The sequence below is a fragment of the Marmota monax genome, unplaced genomic scaffold (genome assembly GCF_021218885.2).
Source record: "Marmota monax isolate L192 unplaced genomic scaffold, Marmota_monax_Labrador192_F-V1.1 WCK01_AAM20220418_F8-fsc00106, whole genome shotgun sequence".
Taxonomy (NCBI): Eukaryota; Metazoa; Chordata; class Mammalia; order Rodentia; family Sciuridae; genus Marmota; species Marmota monax.
The window spans coordinates 10,623,816-10,649,304 of record NW_026695218.1 but is presented as its reverse complement, the minus strand read 5'-3'; the positions used below and the strand labels follow the sequence as shown (position 1 = coordinate 10,649,304).

The window sequence follows — 25,489 nt, the reverse complement described above, 5'->3', positions numbered from 1 at the left end:
TATTCTAGGCCATATCTAAGATTTCTTAATAACTTTTCTCTCAAAATACTAATTTCTTGTAGCCTCAAGTAAAAGTCTTGCTAAGGTAGCTTACAAAGTAATATCCAGTGTCCTGCCTGAATTCATCTATAATAGCCCAGGAAATAAATTCTCCAACCTTACCATCTGGTCCTATGAACCAAAAGACAAAAATAAAAACTTTAATTCCCAACATTCACAACTGTTAAAGAGTTCTTCCTGCTTTTTTCCTTTATTAAATTATTTATTTATTCTAATTTATTATACACGATGGCAGAATGCAATTCATTTCAGATTATACATACAGAGCACAATTTTTCAAGTCACTGGTTGTATACAAAGTATTTTCACACCATTTGTGTCTTCATACATGTACTTATGGTAATGATGTCTAACTCATTCCACTGCCATTCCTACCATCTTGCTCTCTCCTTTCCCCTCCCTCCTCTTTGCCCTATCTAAAGTTCCTCCATTCCTCTCATGCTCCCCCACCATTGCCATTATGAGTTATCATCCTCATATCAAAGAAAACATTCAGCCTTTGGTTTTTGGGGACTGGCTTACTTCACTTAGCATTATATTCTCCAACTCCATCCATTTACCTGCAAATTCCATGAATTTATTCTCTTTTAATGTTGAGTGATGTTCCATTGTGTATATACACCAAAGTTTCCCTATCCATTCATCCACTGGAGGGCATCTGGGTTGGTTCTACAATTTAGGTATTATGAATAGTATGCTGTTTTTAAGTCCTTTGGGTATAAACTGAGGAGTGGGGATAGCTGGGTCAAATGATGGTTACACTCCAAATCTATCTTAATCCCTGTAAATGCAATGTATCATTGCTATTTGCCTCCCCACCACCTCCCTGGTATTTTTGGTGAACTTCTATCTCTGAATTACTATAGAAAAAGAAAGGAAGGCTAATATGTTATTTTGGCTATAACAGTAGTAACTCCTGTGGTGAAGAAATAACTTCAAATTTCTGACATGACACAGAAACTAGTATTAACTAATACAGCTTTTACATTTTAAAAATAATGTATGGCTCTCTGAATCAGAAGATAATGGAAGAAAGACCAAAGCAGTCTCTCTCCCTTTTTTCTGAGATTCTGCAGTTTCTCTCAATTCAGCTCTGCTTATAACCAGTTGAAAGTGTGTCTAGTCCTTGAATTTTCAGTTTGTTTACTTATCTTGTAGTGCTGTGCATCAGATCCAGTGCTTCAAATATGCTAGGCAAGGGGCTGGGGATGTGGCCCAAGCGGTAGCATGCTCGCCTGGCATGCGTGCAGCCCGAGTTCGATCCTCAGCACCACATACAAACAAATGTTGTGTCTGCCGAAAAACTAAAAAATAAATATTAAAATTCTCTCTCTCTCTCTCTCTCAAAAAAAAAAAATATGCTAGGCAAGTGCCTTACCACTGAACTATATCCCTAGCTTCCAATGTGATTTTTTTAAAGCTGTAATATAAAAAACATTTTTTGGTCTTTCATCAAGAAGTTATATGCTGTTACACTGGTGGCTACTAGCCAGATAACATTTTAAAACCAGAACCATTAAACAGTTTTAGATGTCTCACAAAAAAGTTAATCCATTTTAGAATATTTTAAAAACATTCTCCTTATTTACTTCTGTATAAAAACTGTAAATAAATCAGATGGGGAAAAGCGTATTTTAAACGCTGCTTCATATACTGAGCAAAGAAGGCACCATGAGAAATGAGGAACAAAAATAAAAATATCCCTGGACAAAATCCACGTGTACAGAAGATGACTCAGGATGTTAAAAATAATTCATGTGAGGTAAAACAAACATGTAACATTTATATATCATTCTCTGAGGAATGGGCATTTTTTATTACTCTTCAAGTTCCTTAGCATATTAATAACAACAGCTTGGTATATATTATCAATAAGTCCAATTGTTGTACTCAAAGAAATGCTAGATTATTTTATGGTGAGTTTGCTTCTTTTTCATCTGCTTCATCATCCATTACCTAAAACCAAAAAGAGAAAGAACTTAAGAATAAAGAAAAGGTTTAGAAATTGCTATTTTCCAAATTTTAATATTACTTTCCTTTCTGATATAGGCTATAACAACACATGGCAATCCAATAAGAAGAAATCTATCAACATCCCCCCAAAACAAAGTTTAAATCATAACCTGACATAGTAAAATGAGTACAGATTAATTAAAGCACTGGTCTCTTTTCCATGCTTCAAAAAAGGTTTCCAGTAACAGAGTTTCAACTGTGCTAAGACTACAAATGATTAACTGGTATATCTCATAAGACCAAGATAAATGGGGTCGGGGATTTAGCTCAGTGGCAGAGTGCTTGCCAATATGCGTAGCCCTGAGTTCCATCCTTAGTCTAAAAAAAAAAAAAAAAAAAGAAGAAGAAGACTAAAATAAATGTTTGTCTTTTTTTCCAAAAGTGTCTTATTTACTTAAATATTTCCTGAGGAGGTAAATCAAACTATTATTAGAAGCCAGGTGCAATGGCACAGGTCTTTAATCCCAGCTACTCAGGAGGCTGAGGCAGGAAGATCACAAGTTTCAGGACAGCTTGGACAACTTGCAAGACCCTATTTTAAAATATAAAAAGGGCTATGGGTGTAGCTCAATGGTAGAGGACCCCTATGAAGCCCTAGTATCTCCAAAATGAAAAAGAAAAACGAATCCCTTAAAAAAGTAAGAAAAAAAAGCCATATTATTAATTAATTATTTTGGTCTGATTCAAATAAAAAATCATTTTCAACTTTTTTTTAATATTTATTTTTCAGTTGCAGTTGGACACAATATCTTTATTTTGTTTTTATATGGTGCTGAGAATGGAACCCAGTGCCTCATGCATGCTAGGCGGCGCACTATCACTTGAGCCACATCCCCAGCCCCTCATTTTCAACTTTTTTAAAAATGAAGATTTTTAGTGAAAAAAAATACTAATAAATACTTACAGAAAAATAAATGAAAAGGTGAATATCTTTAGATGAGCTAATATATTACTCAGATAAGAAAGACCAACACCTTTGGTGAGGAAAAGAACTATATAAATCCATGAGTGTTTTTTATCACCACCACACCTACTGCCAATTCAAGTTTACAATCCAACAGTCAATTCATCACTCCACCCTAGACAAAGGAATAAAAATGTTCCTTTTCATTCATATATATATATATATATCAATGGACTCTTATTTTATTTTTTTATATGCAGTGCTGAGAATTGAATCCAGTGCCTCACACGTTAGACAAATGCTCCACCACTGAGCCACAATTCCAGCCCCTGTTCCTTTTTTCTTGTCAAGCCACCGAAGTGTCAACAAATGCAATTTAAAAAACAAAGGCATACAGGGGAAAAAAGAACAAAAATAAGTTAAAAAAGAAACAAAAAACTAGAGGAGCTACGTGTAATGGCACACATCTGTAGTCTCAGCTACTTGGGAGGCTGAGGCAGAAGGATTGCTTGAGCCCAGGAATTAAAGACCAGCCTGGGCAGCATTGTGAGACTTCAATCTCAAAAGGAAAAAAAAAAGAGTAAATGGCTATAAAGTCTTGATGAATTTGGTTTTGATCTGAGATAAGTGACAAACAATGGCAAAAGAATTATCTGATAGTTTGTCCTTTGGGTTGAATAGAAATGGATATTTTACTTGCAAGGAATTTAATAATTTAAATCCAATCAGAACAACACCCACTCCAAAGAATTTTGTAAATCAATTCTATTTTAGGCAGAATTATCCCTAAGTTTGGAATACTATTCCCAAGTAATTATTTAATACAAACCATGTAAAGGGTGTTTGTAAGATACAGGTTAATTGTTGCAGAGAAATATGAAGACCTAGAGCTGACTTCTAGTCTCTCAGGTAACTTACACATAAACAGACACACAGAAAGCAGCTTTGGACCAAAGGAGTTTTAAATTTCAAGCAGAGGTGTGATAAGAACTTCAAAGAGAAGATGGCATATACTGAACCAAAAGGACAGATTTTATTACGACTCAGATCTCTTATTACTACTCAAAGAAGCTGGGAGGAAACACCCTCTCCCCTAGAGTACAGAATTATTTGAGAAGTTTTCTCAAATTTCAAAATGTTATTTTCTCCTTTATAACTTCTTTCCATAAAGCCCATACTTCCTGGCTGAGAATCAGTGCAGTAAAAATCACCATGACTGCTGAGAAGATGCTGTTCTATATTTTTTAGGCATGTTATGGCAGAAAAATTATGCTGACATTGTGTTATAGATAAAGCTCTATAAGCCTACTTAGTACTCTCTTTTACCATACAATAAAGTATGATTCCTTGATGATTTCCTTGCTTGCATTATTAAGAACAAGAATTAGGGCTGGGGATGTAGTTCAATAGTAGAGCTCTTGCCTGGTATATGCTAAACCCTGGGTTCAATCTCTAGTACCAAAAAAATAAAAATAAAATAAAATTTAAAGAGAGAGAGATAGAGAGAGAGAGAGAAAATGAACACGAAGTAGATAAATGATGTAGTAGAGCTCCTTCAACTAAAGATTTCAAAAAGTTATCTATACAATGGCATGATGGTTCAGAATTTTTCTAGTCAGAGCAGCAGCATGATCTCTGACTCTGTTTCCTTATATACAATATGGGAATGATTTAATGTACTTTAGAGGATTAAATGAGTTAATATTTGTGAAAGTGCCTGTCACACGGTAGACACCAAAGTTAACTTCTAAAATAACGAATTTTAAGATGAAGAGCACTAGAAGAGTAACCAAAAATCAATACTGAATTAATTATAGCAAATGAATTAAAAATGGCAGAAAACTACAAATATCCACAATAACATTGAATGTAAATGGTCTCAACTCCCCAATTAAAAGACCAAGATTTGCAGAATCAATAAACAAACAGGATCCAACAATATGCTGTTTGCAAGAAACTTACCTCATAGGCAAAGATACCCACAGGATGAAGGTAAAAAGATGGAAAATAACATATTTCACCCAAATGAGTCCCAAAACAAACAGGAGTAGCTAGTCTTATAAAGCAGATTTCAAGCAAAAATTCATCAGAAGAGACAAAGAAGGCCACTATACCTGGTACAGGGAACAGTTCTATAAGGAGATACTTGTTGACATTAAATCCCAGATAAACTCCATTACAATAATATTGGGTGATTTCAACATACCCTATCACCAATTGATAGGTAATACAAACATAAAATCAATCAATAAATCACCATCTTTAGTAATACTATAAATCAAATGATCCTAACAGACACCTACAAAACATTCACCCCTAAACAGCTGAATTTACCTTATTTTCAGCAGCTCATGGAATCTTTTCCAAAACAGACCATATTCTAGGTCACAGTATAAGTCTTAGCAAACACAAAAAGATTGATATAATCCCAGGCATCCCATCAGATCACAATGGAAGGAAACTAGAAATCAACAAGAAAAATAATAGAAACAACATAAACACAGGGAGATTGAACAATACTCTTTTAAATGAAAAATGGAACACAGAAGAAATAAGTGAAGAAATCAAGAAATTCTTAGAAACAAATTAGAACAGACATACAAAATAAAATCTTTGGACAATATTAAAACAGTTCTAAGAGGAAAATTTATAGCATTGAGTACCTGCATTAAAAAAATAGAGAAATCCCAAATAAATAATTTATATTCTAGCTCAAGACCCTAAAAAGGAAGAATAAACTAGTTCCAAACTCAGTAGAAGACAGGAAATAATTAAGATCAGAATTGACATTAATGAAATTGAGAATAAAAACATACACAGGATCAGTGCAACAGATCTGGTTCCCAAAAGGATAAATAACACTGATAAACCCTTAGTCAATCCCCCTGCCGCAAAAATGAGATAGAGAGAAGATCCAAATAAAAAAAAGTTAGAGTTGAAAAAGGAGGTATCACCATAGATGCTTCTGAAATCCAGAGGATCATTAGAAACTATTTTGAAAATGTATATTCTAATGAACTGGAAAATCTAGATGATAATGACAAATTTCTAGATACATATGACCTGCTCTAATTGAACCAGGAAGATACAGAAAACCTAAACTGACCAATATCATGTAATGAAATTGAAACAGCAATTAAAAGCCTTCCAACAAAGAAAAATCCAGAACCAGATGGATACCCAGCTGAGTTCTACCAGCCTTTAAAGAACTAACACCAGCATTTCTCAAAATACTCCCTGAAACTTAAAGGGAGGGAACACTTCATATACATTCTATAAAGCTAGTAAAGCCCTGACACCAAAACAAGAGAAAGACACAACAAGGAAAGAAAACTACAGACCAATATAAAATTAAATATTAGCAAACCAGGAACAAGACAACAATGTCCATTCTCACTACTTCTCTTCAATATAGTTCTTAAAATTCTAACCAGAGTAAGAGAAGAAGTTAAAAGGATACAAATAGGAAAAGAAGTCAAACTATCTCTGTTTGCTGATGACAGGATCCTATTATCTAAGAAGACCCAAAAAACTTCACCAAAAAACTTCAGGAACTGATAATTCAGAAAAGTAGCAGGGTACAAAAATCAACACTTATACATCAACAGCTTTCCTATGTTCCAACGATTCTGTAGAGAAAGAAATCAGTAAAACCTGAAAAAACAAAACAAAAAACCTTGGGAATTAATCTAACCAAGCGGGTGAAAGATCTCTACAATGAAAATTACAGAACACCAACGAAAGAAACTGAAGAAGATCTTAGAAGATGGAAAGACCTGCCATGTTCTTGGATAGGTAGAATTAATACCATCAAAATGGCCATAATACCAAAAGCAATATACAGATTCAATGCAATCCTCATCAAAATACCAATGTCATTCTTCACAGAACTAGAAAAAACAGTCCTTAAATTTATTTGGAAGAAGAAAAAACCTAGATTAGCCAAAACAATTCTGAACAAGAAAAATGATGTAGGACAACACCTGATCTCAAATTATACCACAGAGCTATAGTAACAAAAACAGCATGGCATCAGAAACAAAATAGACATGAACACCAGCAGAACAGAAAAGAAGATACAGAAAAAAAACCCACATACTTACAGCCATCTGACATACTTGACAAAGGTGCCAAAAATACACACTAGAGAAAAAATAGTCTTTTTAACAAATGATACTGGGAAAACTGGATATCCTACTGTAGAAGAGTGAAATTAGATTCCTCTCTCATACTTTGTACAAAAGTCAAATTGAAATGGATCAAATCTTCAGGAATTAGACCAGAAACCTTGCAACTGCTAGAAGAAAACATTGGGTCAATACTCCATCATATAGGTGTGCAGGCACTGACTTCTCAGCAAGACTCCTAAAGCTCAAGAAATAAAACCAAGAATCAATAAGTGGGATGCCATCAAATTAAAAGCTTTTGCACAGTAAAGGAAGTGATTAAGAACATAAAGGGAGAATATACAGAATGGGAGAAAATCTTGGCCAGCTACTCCTCTGATAGGGGACACTATCCAGAGTATAAAGAACTCAAAAAACTTAACACCAATAAAACAAATAGCCCAATCAATAAATGGGCAAAAGAACAAAACACACATTTCTCAAAAAAAGAAACAAAAATGGTCAGAAATATATAAAAAAAATATTCAACATCTCTAGCAATCAGAGAAATGCACCTCAAAACCACCCTAAGATTTCATCACTCTGGTCAGAATGGCAATTACCAAGAACACAAAAAATATATAAATGCTGGTGAGGATGTGGCAGAAAAGGTACAGTCATACATTGTTGGTGGGACTTGCAAATTAGTACAACCACTATGGAAAGCACTGTAGAGATTCCTCAAAAAACTAGGAATGGAACCACATATGACCCAGCTCTTCCTCTCCTTAGTATTTATTCAACAGAACTAAAAATCAGCATACTAAAGCAATACAGCCACTTCAATGTCTACAGTAGCACAATTCACAATTGCCAAATTATGGAATCAACTCAGATGTCCATCAATGGATGAACAGATCAAGAAAATGTAATTAATACACACACACACACACATACATATACACATACACATACATACACACAAAGGAGTTTTACTCAGCCATAAGGAAGGATAAAATAATCTGCCAGTAAATGCATGAAAATAGAGAAAATTATGCTAAGTAAAATAAGCCAGAACAGAAAACCAAGGGTTGAATGCTTTTTCTCCTATGTGGAAGCTAGAACAAAATAAGGAAAAGAAGAGGGGGGCTGGGATTGAATATCATAAAGATATAAGGAAGATCAGTGGAATAGAAAGAGATGAAGAGGAGGGAGGAGGGACAGGAAAGAGAAGGAAATAAGGAATGGTTTTTAACAAAATTACATTATATGCATGTATAAACATACCTTGGGGAATTTCACCTTTATGTATATGTAGAAAGTACTAATATAAATAAATAAATAAATAAGTGAAAGGAAGAGCAGTAGAGGAAGAAGAATAGGGGATTGAAATCAAATGCCACACATGTATGATTTTGTCAAAATGAACCCAAATACTATAATGCTCTAATAAAATAAAAATAATTTTATTTATTTATCTAATAAAATGATTAAACAAATGAATAATAAAATAAAAAATTTTTAAGTCACAGAAATTGCAAAGATCTTGCCCTTGAAGAAAGAGTCAGGTCATAGATTTCTTTTCCCATGAATCTTAAAATTAAATCCAAACTCTGAAAATACCTGTTCTACACCTTCTACTTCTGGAATATAAAACTGCAGCATGTTCTGAATCCCATTTTTCAGAGTAATGATTGAACTGGGACAGCTAGTACAAGAACCTTGGAGTTTCAGCTGTACAATGCCATCTTCAAAGCCTTTATAGATCACATCTCCTCCATCTTCCTGTACAGTTGGCCTGTGATCACAGATGTATTGGTGATACACTTAAAGAACAGAAGTTTTTACTGGAAAAATTTAATACAGCTTATACTTAGATTTTATATTGGTAAACTTCACAAAGTTAGAGTAACTTTTACAATAGTTAACAATAATTGTGGTTAAGTCTTATTTCTAGTTTTAATTTTTTAAACTTGCAAATAAAATGCCAAAATTCATTCATACAAATATTTACTCATTACATCTAATTTTGCTGCTTATTAATAAACTTTAAGCATTTAAAATGTGAAATTTCCTAGTAAGTATTGTGATGACCTAAGATAGACCCGTTCACGTCTTTGACAAAGGAGGAGGCTTCTGGTTTTTCTTCAGGCAAACTTTTCATTGAAATATAACATTAATACAGAAAATGCATAAATCATGTATGTACAATTCAACAAATTTTCACAAAATAAACACATAAATTGTAACTGCCACCCAGAACAAGAATCAGAACACTGGTGTCCTAGAAGTTCCCCTTTACTTCTAATTGCTCTCCTAATCAAATTTAACCACTATTCTAATTGCTGTTGCCACTGATTAGTTTTACCTGTTATTCAGCTTTATAATTTATAACCTTTTTTTTTTTTTTTTTTTTTTGCAGAGGTAGACATTGAACCCAGGGCCTCACACATGCTAGGCAAGTGCTCTGCCACTGGGCCACATCCCCAGTCCTATAAATTCTATTTTAAATCACAGAGATTTTATTCTTTTGTATCTGGCTTCTTTTTCTCTTTGTGAGATTCATTCATGTTTAGTATAGTAGTAGTTTATTCAATCTCATTGCTGCATGGTTTTCCATTAAGTTAATATGCTAGAATTTATTATCCATTGTAATGTTGATGGACATTTGGGTTAATACCAATTTTTGGCTTTTATAAATAGTGTACCTATGAAGATTCTTTTAAATGTCTTTTAGAACATATCCAAAGGCAAAATTGCCGGGTCAAGAGTGTAAGTATTTAGTAGACACTGAAAGACACCGTTTTAAACTTACTTTCCCACCGGCTAGTGTCCATCATTTTAACCATTCTAGTGGATTTTAGTGTTATTTCATTGTGGTTTAAGTTTAAAACACTTTTTTCATGTTTAGTAACCATTTGGTTATTGTCTTCTGTAAGGTGCCTACTCCAATTTCTGATTATCTTTTTCTTGCCAATTTGCAGATCTTTACATATCCTGTCATAAATTATAATTATCTTCTATTATATATAATTATATATTATATGTATATTATATAATTATCTTCTATTCTGTATTTTGTCTTTTCACTGTAAATTACATTTCTGATGAAGAAAAAGTCATAATTTTACTGCAGTCTGATTGATATAGTTTTTTTTCTCAATTTTATGTACATATTTTCTTTTGTTCTACCACTGAGGAGCAGCCCCAGCCCAATCCACATGTCTTTTTGAAAAGCACTGCTTAGTCTCCAAATACATGGAGGTTTTGCCATTATGTTTTAGTAACTGATGTCTAATTTAATCCTAATGCAGTCAATAAACAATATTCTCAGGCTGGAGTGTAGCTCAGTGGTACAACATGTACTTAGCATGCATAAGGCATTGGGTTCAATCACCATGGAAAAAAAAGACCCACAAACCCCCCAATATTTTCAATGATTTCAATCCTTGAAATCTGTTTAAGGGTTGCTTCATGATCCCTCATGTAGTCTGTTTTAGTACATGTCCCCTGTACACTTGAAAAGAATAAATATTTCTGTTGAGTGCAGCATTCTATATATGTCAACAATTTGGGCAAAGTTTTTGCTAATCTTGTGTTTGAAACTCTCTTATCTTAACTGATTATTTTTTGTGTTGTTCTATTTGCTACCCAGAGAACAGTGTTAGTCTCCCATCATGATTGTGAGCTATGTCTCCTTTTGTTTTGTCAAATATTCTTCATTTATTTTGAGAACATGTTATTAGGGTTTTAGGTTAGTATATATTCCTGATAGAAATTAAAGATCTCTCTTTATGTATAGTAATGTTTTAAGCTGTAAGGCACATTTTGTCTGATATCTGTTTGGCTTTCTCTTATTCATTTTTTGAATGCTATAGATTTTTACATCTTTTTATTTTCTCTCTCTTAATGGAGTTTAATGAAGTTAATTCAGCTATAAAGAAGAATGAAATTATGCCATTTCCAAGAAAACAGAAGTAACTTGAGAGCATTACGTTAAGGGAAATAAGCCAAACTCAGAAAGTTAAGCGTCCTGTGTTTCCTCTCATATGCAGAAGCTAGGGTTAAAAAAAAGGAAAAAAACAGGTGGGTGGGTAGGGTCTCATGAAAACAGAAGGGAGACTAGTAAAAGGAAGGGAATCAGGAAGAAAGGGAAAAGGTAAGTACTAGAGAATAAAATTGATCAAATTATATTTGTTACATTGTGTGCATGTATAAACATGTACAATGAATCTATTATGTATAATTATTTTTTTTAAGAGAGAGAGAATTTTAATATTTATTTTCTAGTTTTCAGCGGACACAACATCTTTGTTTGTATGTGGTGCTGAGGATCGAACCCGTGCCGCACGCATGCCAGGCGAGCGCGCTACCGCTTGAGCCACATCCCCAGCCCTATTATGTATAATTATAATACACCAAAAAAATAAAAATTATGGTTATGGAGCTGGGGAATGTAGGTCAGTGGTAGAACACTTGCTGAACATATGTAAAACCCTGCATTTGATCCCCAGCACTGAAAATTTTAAAAAAGTGTCTAAATACACATGGAATTCATTTTTTATGTTTAACCATTTTTAAGTTTAGTTCACATTATTGTGCAGCCAGTCTCTAAAATTATTTTCATCTTGCAAAACTTAGTTTCTACATCCTTTAAAAATGAAAAGAAGTTATTCAGTTGATAAGATTAACATACTAACAATGTAAGGTGTGTCTTAAAATATTTATAATGCAACAAGGGATAGTCATTCCACAGATAATTTTTAAAGCCCCCAAAGAAATCACTAATGGTATGCTACTTTCTCCACTTTCCTGTACTTTTTGTGTAAGTTTGAAAAGGTTCTTTTATTCTTTTTTTATTTGTTCTAATTAGTTATACATGACAGTAGAAAGAATTTTGATACATCATACATAAAATGGAGTACAACTTCTCATTCTTCTGGTTGTACATGACATTGAAAAGATTCTTAATAAAAACATTTTAAATTGTCTTTGCTCATTAATGTAATGAACAAATTCAGCTGGATATGGTGATGCACATCTGTAATCCCAGCCACTTGGGAGGTTGAGGCAGGAGGATGTAAGTTTGAGGCTAGTTTGGGAAATTTAGGAGACTGTATCTCAAACCAAAATATTTTAAAAAGGTCTGAGCCCAGACATGCTGGTACACACCTGTAATCCAGTAATTCAGAAGGCTGAGGCAGAAGGATAGCAAGTTTAAGGGCAGCCTCAGCAACTTAGCGAGACCCTGTCTCAGAAAGGGTTGGGTATGTGGCTCAATGATAAAGTCCCTCTGAGTTCAATACCTAGCACCAAAATAAAATAAAATTTAATTTATAAGACGTGGGGGTGTAGCTCAGTGGTAAAGCATTTGCCTAGCCTGAGTAAAGCCCTCAGTTCAAACCAGCAGATAACTCTAATATCTAGGCTACCTAGATATTAGAGTTATCTACTGTTTTTTTTTATTAGTTGTTCAAGACAATACAATGATCTTGACATATTTTTTTTAAAATTTTTTGTTTTATTTCTTCTTGGTCTGGTTTCAAGGTATATCTAGTAATTTTTGACTGAATGATGGATACTAGCAACTCAGGATTATATTATATCAGAAAGGACTCATCATATTTTCCAGCAACATCTCAGTCTAATAGAATTAAACTAATTCAATACTGGACTACAGTTCTGTAAGCATGGTTTGCCCCATTTCAAGGCTCTAGTTTTCCCAGAAGCCCAACCAAGGACTGGGGTTGTAGCTCAGTGGTAAGGTACTGGCCCAGCATGCCTGATGCCCTGGGTTCAATTCCCAGCACCACACACACATACACACATACAAAAGCCCAATCAAGAGTCTAAATATTTCTTGAAGCTCACATCCTAAACCATAGTCTTTGTTCCTACTCCAGCACTATAAAACTGCCTTAACTCTGCTTCCAAACTGCCTTTTATTTGACTTCTTAGCCTCTACCTTACACAGCTAAGAATGAGCAGGTGCCATCCAGGAAGAACCTGAGTGTTAGGTTTACTTCCACTATTTTAAGTTAGTTATTTTTAGTTGATGAAGTGTACATATGTTTATAGTTTACAACATGATGTTTTGAAATATGTATACAATGCAGAATGGCTAACTCAAGATAATTAACACATGCCTCACATCATACTTGTGGTGGGAATACTTAAAATCTACTCTTGGGGGCTAAAGTTGTGGCTCAGTGGTAGAGCACTTGCCTAGCATGTGTGAGGCACTGGGTTTAATCCTCAGCATCACATTAAAAAAATAAATTAATTAAATAAAGGCATCGTGTCCATCTACAACCAAAAAAAATATTTAAAAAAATTTTAAAAATCTATTCTTAGTGATTTTCAAAAATACAATACATTGTTATTAACTACATAGAGCTTATTTTCCTTAGTGTCCCTGTTCTCTGGGATCTTGGCCCTTCAAATCAAGACTTCACTGGTAACCTAAAATTTTAATTTTTGTCTTCTCATCTAAACACATTTTCTAGAAACTCAATAGCTTCTCTGTTTCTTAGCAACTGTCTCTGCCCGGCTTCTTATACCTGGCTTTATACCAAGAACCAGCAAATGCCCCAAGGAAAGCTGCAGTGAGCTTCGTTTCTCAACAGGATCGTGGCATTTCAAATCTTGGTTGCTCTGGCAGCTTTCTAATACCTTCAAATAAATTTAAAAAAAATTTTTTTTAACTACTAGCCTTTTATGAGCAAAAGTAGCAGGCCACTTGCTGTTCTCTACTTGTTTAAATTTATTCTTTATGGGCAATTCTTTATGGCCTAAAATACAAGTACTCCTTTCTCTCTTCAAAATCCTTCCAAATAACATTAAGTCCTTTAACTTTTAAGAAATCTGAGGATTATAGCAACATCAAACCTAAATGGTGTGAATGAAATTTCTTCATCCACAATGTTTAATAGATTGTTTTAAATTTTTGAGTGAATATAAAGAATCTCAACTTAGTATGGGGTTTAAGTTCAATTGTTATAGTTGCCTATGGTGGTTTACATTAATCTGTACTTTTCTTTTTGGTATGGAGATTTAACCCAGGAGTGTTCAACAACTGAACCACATCCCCAACCCTTTTTAATTTTTACTATGAGACAGGGTCTCACTAAGCTGCTTAGGGCCTTACCAAATTGTTGAGGTTCACCTCAAACTTGCAATCCTCCTGCATCAGCACCCCCAAGTCACTGAGCTTATAGATGTGCACCACAGTACCTGGCACTTATACTTAATTTTGAACTCTACTGTAATCTCATGGACAATTAAAAGTACATTTCTAAAATAAAAAATGGCCTCTGCAGCATTTGAATTCAGGTGGGAGAAGAGAACATACCGTATTCTAGTGTCTAACAGTTCCTTAATCATTGCCACAACTTCATCATCTTCTTCAGAACCTAGAAACAATTGAGTTTTTAAAAAATCAATAGTAGAAATTTAGTATCCATGCAGGTACAAATATTAAAACAGCATGATTTTAAATTCATGGATCATTAAAAACATAAAACATGTAACTTGGTAATGTGACATAGTTGATTTTGAACAAAAAGAAAGAGAATCATTCATTTGGTTCTCTAAAGAAAAATTAAGTATACTGATCAACTCAACATTTAGTGTCAAGTACACTGAAATACCTTGATCTGCTAATTATGTTAGGGCTTGATTTCTGTGCCAGTAAATTTGAAAACTTTTATCATTCTTGAAAGTAGATGGAAGTAGCAGAGAATATAGATTATCTGAATTTTGAGACAAAAAAAGCATATCTATTTTATAAGTTATATCTTCAGCTTCTCAATTTAGTGATTTTCAAAAATATAGTCACACTTAATACAAAAGCCTTTTAGAAATTTCTTTTTTTTTAATTTCTTTTTTAGTTTTAGGTGGACACAATATCTTTATTTTTATTTTTATATGGTACTGAGGATCAAACCCAGTGCTTCATAAATGCCAGGCAAGTACTCTACCACTGAGCCACAACCACAGCCCTAGAAATTTCTGACATTGTATAAATCTGAGTAAAAAGTTGGTTTTTCATTTTGTTTCAATTGTGTTTTTGCTTTATTTTGTAGAGTTATACTAATCTTCATTCGTGCCTTTCTATGAGTTTTTCACCTTTGTGAGAGAAATTTAGTTACCTGTGGAAAAACCAAAAATGCAGATAATTCATATTATACTATAACAAACATTAGATTCCTGGCAACTCCATAAATAATAATTAATATTAAATAACATTAACTTTGGGTATTTCAATATATATATATATTTAAATACCCCAAAATATAAATACTTTATTTAAAATAAATACAAAATATAAATACTATATATATATATAAATAAAGTTAAAAGTCTCTTTTATCAGCAAACTTAAGTTTCATTCATCATCATCCATTTCACAGTCACTGTCTAGTTTGGTGTAAATTCTTCTAGGACACATTTACATTTACATATGTAAATTGACACAGATGAGATCATACGACATGCATTGCTCTATACTCCCTCTACCACTGAGCTAAATTCCCAGACCTAGGTTTGTACTTTAATTTTGGTATATGTAGTCAAATCACTCTCAAGTTGATATACACTTTATATATGTATTCATCAATAACACAGCCAGGAGCTCAAAATGCAGCTCAATAGTAAAGTGCATGGATGCATGAGGCCCTGGGTTCAACCCCAAGCAAATTAAAACAAAACCAAAAACATGGCAGGTCTTCTTCACTTTGTTTATGATGTCTTCTTTTTTTCAGTGCTGGGGATGAAATGTAAGTATGAGCTCTACCATTGAGCTACATCCCAGCTACGGTTAGGAAGAAGTTATATGTCATGAATATACATAACAAAGAATTAATACCCCAAAATTCTTTAAAAATTCTGCTTAAATCAGTATCAAAAAGACATGACTTAGCTGGGCATGGTGGTGCACACCTGTAATCCCAGTGGCTCAGGAGGCAGAGGCAGGAGGATCACAAGCTTGAAGCCAGCCTCAGCAACCTAATGAGGTCCTAACCAACTTAGTGAGACGTTGCCTCAGAATAAAAAAATAAAATAAAAAGCGTGGGGATGTAGCTAAGTGATAAAGCACACCTGGATTCAATCCTGAGTACCAGGAAAAAAAAAAAAAAGACATGACTCAAATTTTTAAAACTTGACAAAGTACAAGAAACTTACTGACAAGGAAACTTAGTGCCTAATAAACATATGAAAACCTTCACGCTCAGTATTAATAAAAGAAATATAATTTTATTTATTTATTTGTTTTTAAACACTTATTTTCTAGTTGTAGGTGAACACAAGACCTTTATTTTTTTTTATTTTTATGTGGTGCTGAGGATCGAACCCAGTGCTTCATGCATGCTAGGTGAGCACTCTTCTTCTGAGCCACAACCCCAGCCCCAAGAAATATAATTTTAAAAAGACAATACTTTATATTTAACATATTGATTTTAAACAAATGTAGAGCCAGGGGCATAGTTCAGTGGTAGACCACTTGCCTAGCATGTAAGAAGCCCTGGGTTTGATCCCCAGCACCACCACCACCAAAAGAAAAAAAAAGAAAAGAAAAGAAAAAGAAGACATATGCATGTCAATTAGCATTTATGATAACAGCAATTCCACTTCTAGGAACATACTCTAAAAAAAACTCTCCAAGACTTGTATAAGGATGCTACTACAAAAATATTTGTAACAGAAATTAGTACAAACAATACATTTGAACATAAGGAACAAACTAACTATAGTTTATTCACATAATGGAATACTATCCAGCACTTAAAACGAATAAACTAGAATGATACTTTTTTGAAATGGATTTAAAAAATATTATATTCTATGAAATAGGCAAGTTGTAGTAAACCATAAGTTACTTATAGTTTAAGATCAAAAACCAATACTATAGGGGTTGGGGTTGTGGCTCAGCAGTAGAGGCTTGCCTAGCATGTTCAAGGCTTTGAATTTGATCCTCTGCACCACATATAAAATAAAGGTCTGTGTCCAACTACAACTAAAAAATAAATATTAAAAACCACCTAACAACAATACTATATATTTCCTTCAGCCTTATGTGTGTTGTAAAAATATAAAAACAAACCATACACACATATCTGGAAGGAAAAAGAGAGGGAGTCTAAGGGCATTAGCTGTATTTTTATAAATATCTTATTTTAAAATGGATCTCAAGCAACAATGGCAAAAAGTTAATATTTGTTTGCTCCTTGGCATCACACACACACAAAAAGTTAACATTTGTTAAATCTGAATGACCATTATACTATTTTCTATGAGTACAAAATTTTTATAATTGAAAATTATAGTTTTGTATAATAGATTCAGTTAAACACAAATTTTTAAAAATGATGAATAAAACATATAAAATTTGGTCCCCTGTAATATTGGTTGCAGAGCTAAACAAATTAAATGATAAAAATCTGTATTCCTGGGACTGGGATTGTGGCTCAGTGGTAGAACACTTGCCTAGCATGTGCGAGGTACTGGGTTCAATTCTCAGCACCACATATAAATAAATAAAATAAAGATCCATCAACATCTTTAAAAATTTTTTTAAAAATCTGTATTCTTATCACTTCTGAATCAAGGCAAATGTGAACAAAATAATGAAAGTCTAAAAACAGATGTTGAGTAATATTAATTACTCAACATAAGTAATGTTACCTGCTTCTCCTGAAGATGTTTCCTCAGTAACTAGGGGTAAGCCAGATGCAAAGAAGTCCATAATTGTTGCATAAATATCTGGTTTTAGTAAATTCCAGTCTAATTCTTCATTTTCCTATAAACATGTAAGGGAAAATGCTACATTTTCAGGCAAGGGCAAAGACAAATACAGAACACTACCTTGTATCAAGAATCTTTTCCAATTTACATCCTAAAATATGCAACACTGATTTCTGCAGAACACATATCAGTTTTATCTCTTTAAAGTCTCACTTAAGTGACTTTCGGAAGACACAATTTTAAGATATTCCATAATCATTCATATCAAAATTTTAAGTGTGCTTGTACTACATAGGGGCTAATGATTAAAATGATTAAAAAGTATTTTTCATGATACGAAAAGAATTAAAACACTGAATGAATTCTCTATCTTTAAAAGGAAAATATGATATATCTGCTCATCAAATATACAGAACATCTTATGACTACTCAAACATTTCAATTTAAATGTAGTTCTTAAAGAGTACTTTAAGAAGTGCAATGATGTAACTGTAGAACCATGGCTATTTATTAGAGGACTGTGGACCACACCTGGTCTGTTCTAGTTTTTTAAAGGAAAGCTCTTAAGGAGAACCTATTAAATGTAGTCTAAACTCTTAGGATGCTGTTAGCTACAATCTATGCTTGAATACTATTAAAAATTAAGTCAATATGGGATAAAAAGGATAAAAGGGCTATATTTATTGTGGATTAAGAATCAATTTAGAGACAATAAACAAAAGGTAAAATACACTGGCAGCTATGGTAAATATAAAATTGGCCAGGTGCAGTAGTGTACACCTATAATTCCAGCGGTTCAGGAGACTGAGACAGGAGGATCACGATTTCAAAGCCAGCCTCAGCAAAATCGAGGTACTCAGCAACTCAGTGAGACCCTGTCTCTAAATAAAATACAAAATAGGGATAGGGATGTGGCTCAGTGGCAGAGTGCCCCTGAGTTCAATACCTAGTACCAAAAAATAAAAAAAAAAAAACAGTGAGATGTCCAGTGGTTGAGAAAATAAACTAGTTCTTGGTTATATTTTAATGAATTATTTGGAAGATAGAAGAGAATGTTCTCAAAGATCTTCAGTAATAGGCTGTACTGAGTAGAGAAATATTAGTATTAAAAAGAAAAATATTCTGAAATTATCTGAATAAGAAAAAAGTAGCATATAAGCTGCAAATACACATATACATTCAGAAAAAATAGCAAATAATATGTAAAGAAACTTATGAATTATCAATTACAAATCAGAAAGGAAAACAGGTGATCACTGCAGATACCAGGTAAATGTGTAGTCAGTGATGAGAATATCGGCAGCAAAGTGATCAGGGCCTGGGAGTGTAGCTCAGTTGCAGAATTCTTGCCTAATGTGCATGAAATCCCCTGGAATGTCACTTGAAGATGGTCATAAAAGGGCTTTCTGGGAATTTAGAATATTTTAAACTATAGATGAAAACATTTTACAATTGGATATTTGCAAGAATACACATAACCACTAGGATTGCTCCCAAGGAGGAAAATCATATTTCTCCTAATACACAAATAGCTACAAGAGAACAGTGGACTCGGTATGTTCACGTTCAAGGCACATCAAGAACTCAGAGTAGAGCCAGGTCCTTGATGGTGCAACTCTGTAATCCCAGAGACTTGGGAGGCTGAGACAGGAGAGGAGTTCAAGACAAGCCTTAGCAACTTAGTGAGACTCTCAACAACTTAGTGAGACCTGTCTCAAAATAAAAAATAAAAGACTGGGGATGTGGCTCAGTGGTAAAATATCCCCGGCTTCAATACTGAGTACAAAAAAACAAACAAAAACCCAAAGTAATCTTTTCAAATTGCTTAAGGAGAATTTAGCAATATTTTTAATTTTGACATACTATCAGGTTAAGTGATTCAAAGCAGTATACATACATCAATTATCAGATTTAAAAGGACATATTGTTCAAATTTCAATATTTAATTTCCTATTAACCTAGTAGACATACTAATGGAATAGCCCTTTCTAGCATGAGTTAGAAATGGGTAGCAAATTTGGCTTAATTTTGTGATATCTAGAGGTTAATTAAGTGCTACAATTATACAGTCTATTGTTCTATGAAACTCTGAAGTATTATTGAAGAATGGTGGAATTGTACATATGCACACATATATGTAACTTGTTTCATATATCAACAGAATGAATGAATATATATCACCTTTCAAAGTGGCATTTATATCCTGGCATCTAACATATGCATGTACAATTTATTTGTTTTTACAAAATATGTACTTGTGTAATTTGTATGAAGAAATTTTTTATTTTTTAAAATCTATTTATTTGCTTCTCTTCTGACTCTACTAATGTAAGGTAAGAATTAGTAAAAATAATACCTGGAAGCCTAAATTCTATCTTGCCAAGACTGAGTCCTGCTATAAGGCAGCTGTATAATCTTGGACACTGCATTTAACCTGTTGAGGCTCAAGTTTTCTTTTGAAAAATTGGACATCTGGATTATAATTAGATCTAGACTATACTTAACTTCAATCTGAAAATTCTTTTAAATAATTGAGAAATGTAAGATGTAAACTTCATTTGAAATTTTTTGGGGGGCGGGGGGGCGGGAAATTCTAGGACTTGAATCCAGGAGTGCTTAACTACTAAGCCACATCCCTAGCTCTTTTTAAATATTTATTTATTATTATTATTATTATTTGTGTGTGTGTGTGTGTGTGTGTGAGAGAGAGAGAGAGAGTTGCTGGGGATTGAACCCAGGGTCTTGTGCATGCAAGGCAAGCACTCTAACAACTGAGCTACATCCCAGTCCTAATTTTTATTTTTGAGACAGGGTCTCATTAAGTTCCTCAGGACCTTGCTAAGTTGCTGAGCCTGGCTTTGAATTTGTGATCTGCCTCCCTCAGCCTCTCCAGCACTGAGATTACAGCCAATGTGCCACTACACCGAGCTCATTTGAGATTTTTTTTTAATGTTGCTCAAGACAATACAATGATCTTGACATATCATAATTTGATTCAAATGGGGTATGAATTCTTATTTTTCCAGGTGTACAGATTGCAGGACCACATTGGTTATACAGCCACATTTATACATACAGCAATAGATTTTTTTTTTTTAAAGAGAGAGTGAGAGACAGAGAGAGAATTTTTTTTTTAACATTTATTTTTTAGTTTTTTGGCAGGCACAACATCTTTGTTTGTGTGTGGTGCTCAGGATCGAACCCGGGTCGCACGCATGCCAGGCGAGTGCGCTACTACTTGAGCCACATCCCCAGCCCCAGCAATAGATTTTTAATAATAGGATGTGTAAAACACATTAAGAATGGGATTTATGGAGAGGGGAATCAGCTCAGAAAAGACTAAAAGTACTTCAAATCTTATTTAAAATAACCCTACATAAATCTTATTTTATATACCTTTGTGACAGTAATGAAATCTGGTCCAAAGAAGACACTTTTTACTCCTTCAATTCTAAATAATTGCCTGTGAATACAGAAAAGAGAGAGAGGGAGATAATAATCAATTAGGAAAAAAGTTAAACATATTCAAAAGTAGAGAAAAGTAAAAGAATCTCCATGTACTTTTCACCAGTTTCAATAATTATCAACTCATGTCCAATTTTGTTTCATTTTCTATCCTACAATCCAACAATTTTACACCTTTTATCCAAGAAAAATGAAAACATATGCTCCACTAAGACTTGTATGTGAATCTTTATAGCACCTTTATTTATAATAGCCTCTCTCCCAAAAAATCTGAAAATGTTCATTAACAACTGGTGAATGAATAAAAAGGACTGTGGTTTATCCATATAATGTAGCAGTACCTGACAATAAAGAGGAATGAACTACTGATATATACAAAAATGAGAATGGCTTTAAAAGACTTCCAGAAGTAAGATATACTACTGTTTGAATCAGTCTACTTACTCATTCAGCAAATATTTGGACACCTCTAAATGACATGTACTGTATGCAGCACTAGGGAGATAATGATGAGCAAGACAAACTGGCCTGTCCTCAAAAGCTTACATTCTAGCAGTCAGCAAAAACATTTCCTACCGAAACAACAGAGAACACAAGATTAGTTTTTTTTTCTTGTTTTTTTTTTTTAAAGAGAGAGAGAGAGAGAAGTTTTTTTAATATTTATTTTTCAGTTTTTGGTGGACACACAACGTCTTTATTTTATTTTTATGTGGTGCTGAGGATCAAACCCAGTGCCCCTTGAAGGCCAGGCGAGCACATTACTTCTTGAGCCACATCTCCAGCCCACAAGATTAGTTTTACTTGACTGAAGATGAATTCTGTGAATCCAGGAAACAGGCTATTTTCTTTTTTGTGGCCCTTGCACAAGCTAGGCAAGTGCTCTTCCATTGACCTATACCTTTAGACCTTTGCATTTTTTTTAATATTTATTTTTTTTTAGGTGTAGATGGACACAATACAATGCCTTTATTTTTATGTGGTGCTGAGGATCAAACCCAGGTCCTGCCCATGCTAGGAGAGCGCTCTACTGCTGAGCCACAATCCCAGCCCCGACCTTTGCATTTTTTAAATACAAAATATGTGAATTTCTTCTTCTTTTTTTTTTTTTTAAGACTATTCAAGACTCCTGGGCTGGTGATCACAAGGCCCTGTTTTGTACTCTTTATTCTCTTGTTGGGTGTTGTAGTCACTGGGTACAGGTCCTAATTTGAAGAGAAGGAAAATAAAATTGACCTCTGAGAAATCAGCTAGCAAAATAATAGAGCAGGATCAAGAAATCAATCATGAGTAAGTAAAGAATTTTAGAAGTATCGAAAATGCAATTAAAAGGTGATCTTGGAGGGCGGGCTCAAGGGTAATCACAGCCTGGTAAATGAAAACCTTGTAAGTTATCATGTCACCTTGTCTAGGGATAGACTGTGATCACAGAGAGGAAGAGCTGAGTGGAGTACAGACAAGATGACCTTGAGAAGGAAGACCTGGGATTCAGCAATATGCAGAATTCATTCTTGATATAAACATTTCAAACAACACATATAAAGTTAAAATGCCCCTCAACCACATCTCCCAAATTCTATTATCATTTTGGGTATGCATTTTTCCTAACCTTTCTGCCAATGCATTTGTTATTTTGTGGGTTTTTAATTTTAATTTTAATTTTAATATACATTTATATACATGTATATTATTCCACTGTACTCATGTTCTACAACTTGCTTTCTTCCCTTAATAATATTTATATCTTAGGGGTCTTTTTGTGAAAATAAATATGGATCTTCCTCCTCCTTTTTTAAATTTATTTTTTAGTTATAAGTGGACACAATATCTTTATTTTATTTTATTTTTATGTGGTACCAAGGATTGAACGCAGTGCCTCACCCATGTTAGGCAAGCACTCTACCTCTGAGCCACAACCCCAGCACCCCTACATCCTTTTTAATATGTACAGACTATAGAAAAAGTTTACCTAGTTTTTCCTAATGATGAATTTTAGGCTGTTTCCAAATTATCACCATTACCACAAGGCTACACATACCTTGTGTACAAGTATGAATGTTCTCTAAGGTAGGGTTTTTCAAACCCAGTAGTGAATGTGAAATCAATTATGTAGTGATCGGGATTTTGTTATTTTATATAATAAAATAAAACAAAATATTCTGGGTACAAAGGTATACATTTGGAACCCCAACAACTCAAGATGCTGAGGTAGGAAAATTGCAAGTTCCAAGATAGCCTAGGCTATCTTGTCTCAAAAAATTAGGGGGAAAAAAAAAAGGAAAAAGGGCTGGGGATGTAGGTTGGTGGTAGAGCATTCCTAGATTCAATCCCCAGTACCGCAAAATAAATAGATAAAATAAAATTTTAAAAGGAAATATAAAAATAGATTACCTATTATAAAATTTAAAAAGTAAAAATTATCCCATAAAAAATTCCATGTGTGTGCACACACACACACATACACACACAACAGACACATACAGGTGTATGTACTGCTTCACAATGTAAAATATTTCTAACTGTGCCTTATATCAAAAAAAGAAAATGTGAAAATTACATGTTCTTATGTATATTCTGAGAAGTGGTATGCTTGAGTCAAAGGAAAGTAAATATTTATTAACTGGAAATTTAAATACTATTTCTGAGCTTTATCTCTAACTGGTTAAATTAAACATATAAAATGATTATAAAGCTTTACTTTCCAAATATTCTTGGCAATCAGTGTCAGAATTAAGTTATCAAAAATTTCACCTGCGGTGGGTTGTACCTCAGTGAGATGTGCACAAAGGCCCTGGGTTCAATATCCAGCACCAAGGAGAATATTTCCAACTGTTAATAACTGACTCTACTACTTCTTTTTTTTTAATTAATATTTTTTTAGCTTTCATTGGATCTTTTATTTATTTATGTGTGGTGCTGAGGATTGATCCAGGGCCTCACGCATGCCAGGTAAGCGCTGTACCATTCAGCCACAACCCCAGCCAACTCTAATATTTCTTATTATAACTAATTTATCTAGCTATCAGTTCAAAAGAGGATAATTCTAACAATTTTGTCATTTGTGTTATTATCTCTGACAACATATTTAAACATGTTCTTTTTATGAATTTTAAAATAATCCCCACTGACTACTTTTAAAAATCATGTCATATCTGGTAACTACAATCATTTATAATTTCTAGTGAATCATTTTAGAACTACTTCATCTTGTAACATGTAGAAATTTGCAAGTTTTATGAATAAAATAAGCAAGTTTTCATTATTCTTAAAAATCAGAGTTTTAGGGCTTGGCACAGAGGTGCAGTGACTTGGGAGTTTGAAGCAGGAGTATCATAGGTTCAAAGCGAGTTTCAGCAATTTATCGAGGCCCTAAGCAACTTAGAAAAACCCTGCCTCAAAATTTAAAAAAATTATCAAAGGACTGAGGATGTGGCTCAGTGGCAAATCACCCTTGGTTTCAATTTTTAGTTTCAAAAAACAAAAAAGAAAAAGAAAAAAATCAGAGTTTTAAAGATTTGGAATTGAAATTTACCATAATTATCAATTAGGGGGGATTTTTTTCTTATGTAAAAATATCAATTTTCAATTATTTATGCTACAGAGCTCTCAAATATATCACGCTTCAGGAGAAAGTTTTCTAATATCAACTCTTACTTTTCTTCATCTCTTACCTGAAAAGAGAACAAAGTATTCTCTGCATTGAAAAATGCAGAGCACTTAAAAATGCAATATTACATAAGTCTGTCTAAACCCAAAGTCAGCTATTTATGTTGCTTGGTAAAAGCAAATGAAAACAGTAACATACCTAGCCAGAGGAGAACGAAATGCTGTAGCTGCTGTGGGAAAATCCATGGTCCTTGTCTCAAGAACTGGTTTTCCTGGTATAAACTTTAAGCTGTTAGGGTTTGGAGTATCTTGTGTTTGAATAAACATGTATCTTACTGAAAAAGAAAAAGAAGAAAGGAACATTATTCTAGAAAAAGTAGTAGTTAACAAGTTAAGTGCTCATTTTCAGAGAAGCAGAAGAAAAACTGGAAAAATAAAAACCTACAAAGCTTTGTTTCCCAGCTGAAAAAATAAGAATCTATAAATACAAGAAATGCAAGATACAATAATTACATAGACCTTTATTTTAATATTTTGATTATTTAGATAGTTATGTTATTCTCCAGATTCCAACAATTTCCTACACTTAAATAGG

At 33.5% G+C, this 25,489-nt stretch overlaps 1 protein-coding gene across 3 annotated transcripts in view; it reads right to left on the bottom strand.

Annotated features, from left to right (window-relative positions):
* Window positions 1–223: 223 nt before the first annotated feature.
* Window positions 224–25,489, bottom strand: part of Nfu1 (NFU1 iron-sulfur cluster scaffold) — a 39,122-nt gene continuing 13,856 nt past the window's right edge. For 2 of the 3 annotated variants that reach the window (XM_046432288.2, XM_046432289.2), the window contains exons 3-8: window positions 25,094–25,229; window positions 21,223–21,289; window positions 17,767–17,881; window positions 14,435–14,495; window positions 8,707–8,881; window positions 224–2,016 (exon numbers count right to left, since the gene is read on the bottom strand). In XM_046432288.2, the coding sequence (XP_046288244.1) occupies window positions 1,972–2,016; window positions 8,707–8,881; window positions 14,435–14,495; window positions 17,767–17,881; window positions 21,223–21,289; window positions 25,094–25,229 (599 nt within the window). In that variant the 3' untranslated portion in view covers window positions 224–1,971. Of the gene's footprint in view, window positions 2,017–5,311; window positions 5,439–8,706; window positions 8,882–14,434; window positions 14,496–17,766; window positions 17,882–21,222; window positions 21,290–25,093; window positions 25,230–25,489 lie in introns of all 3 variants that reach the window. The other variant, XR_006849277.2, reaches the window with a different exon arrangement.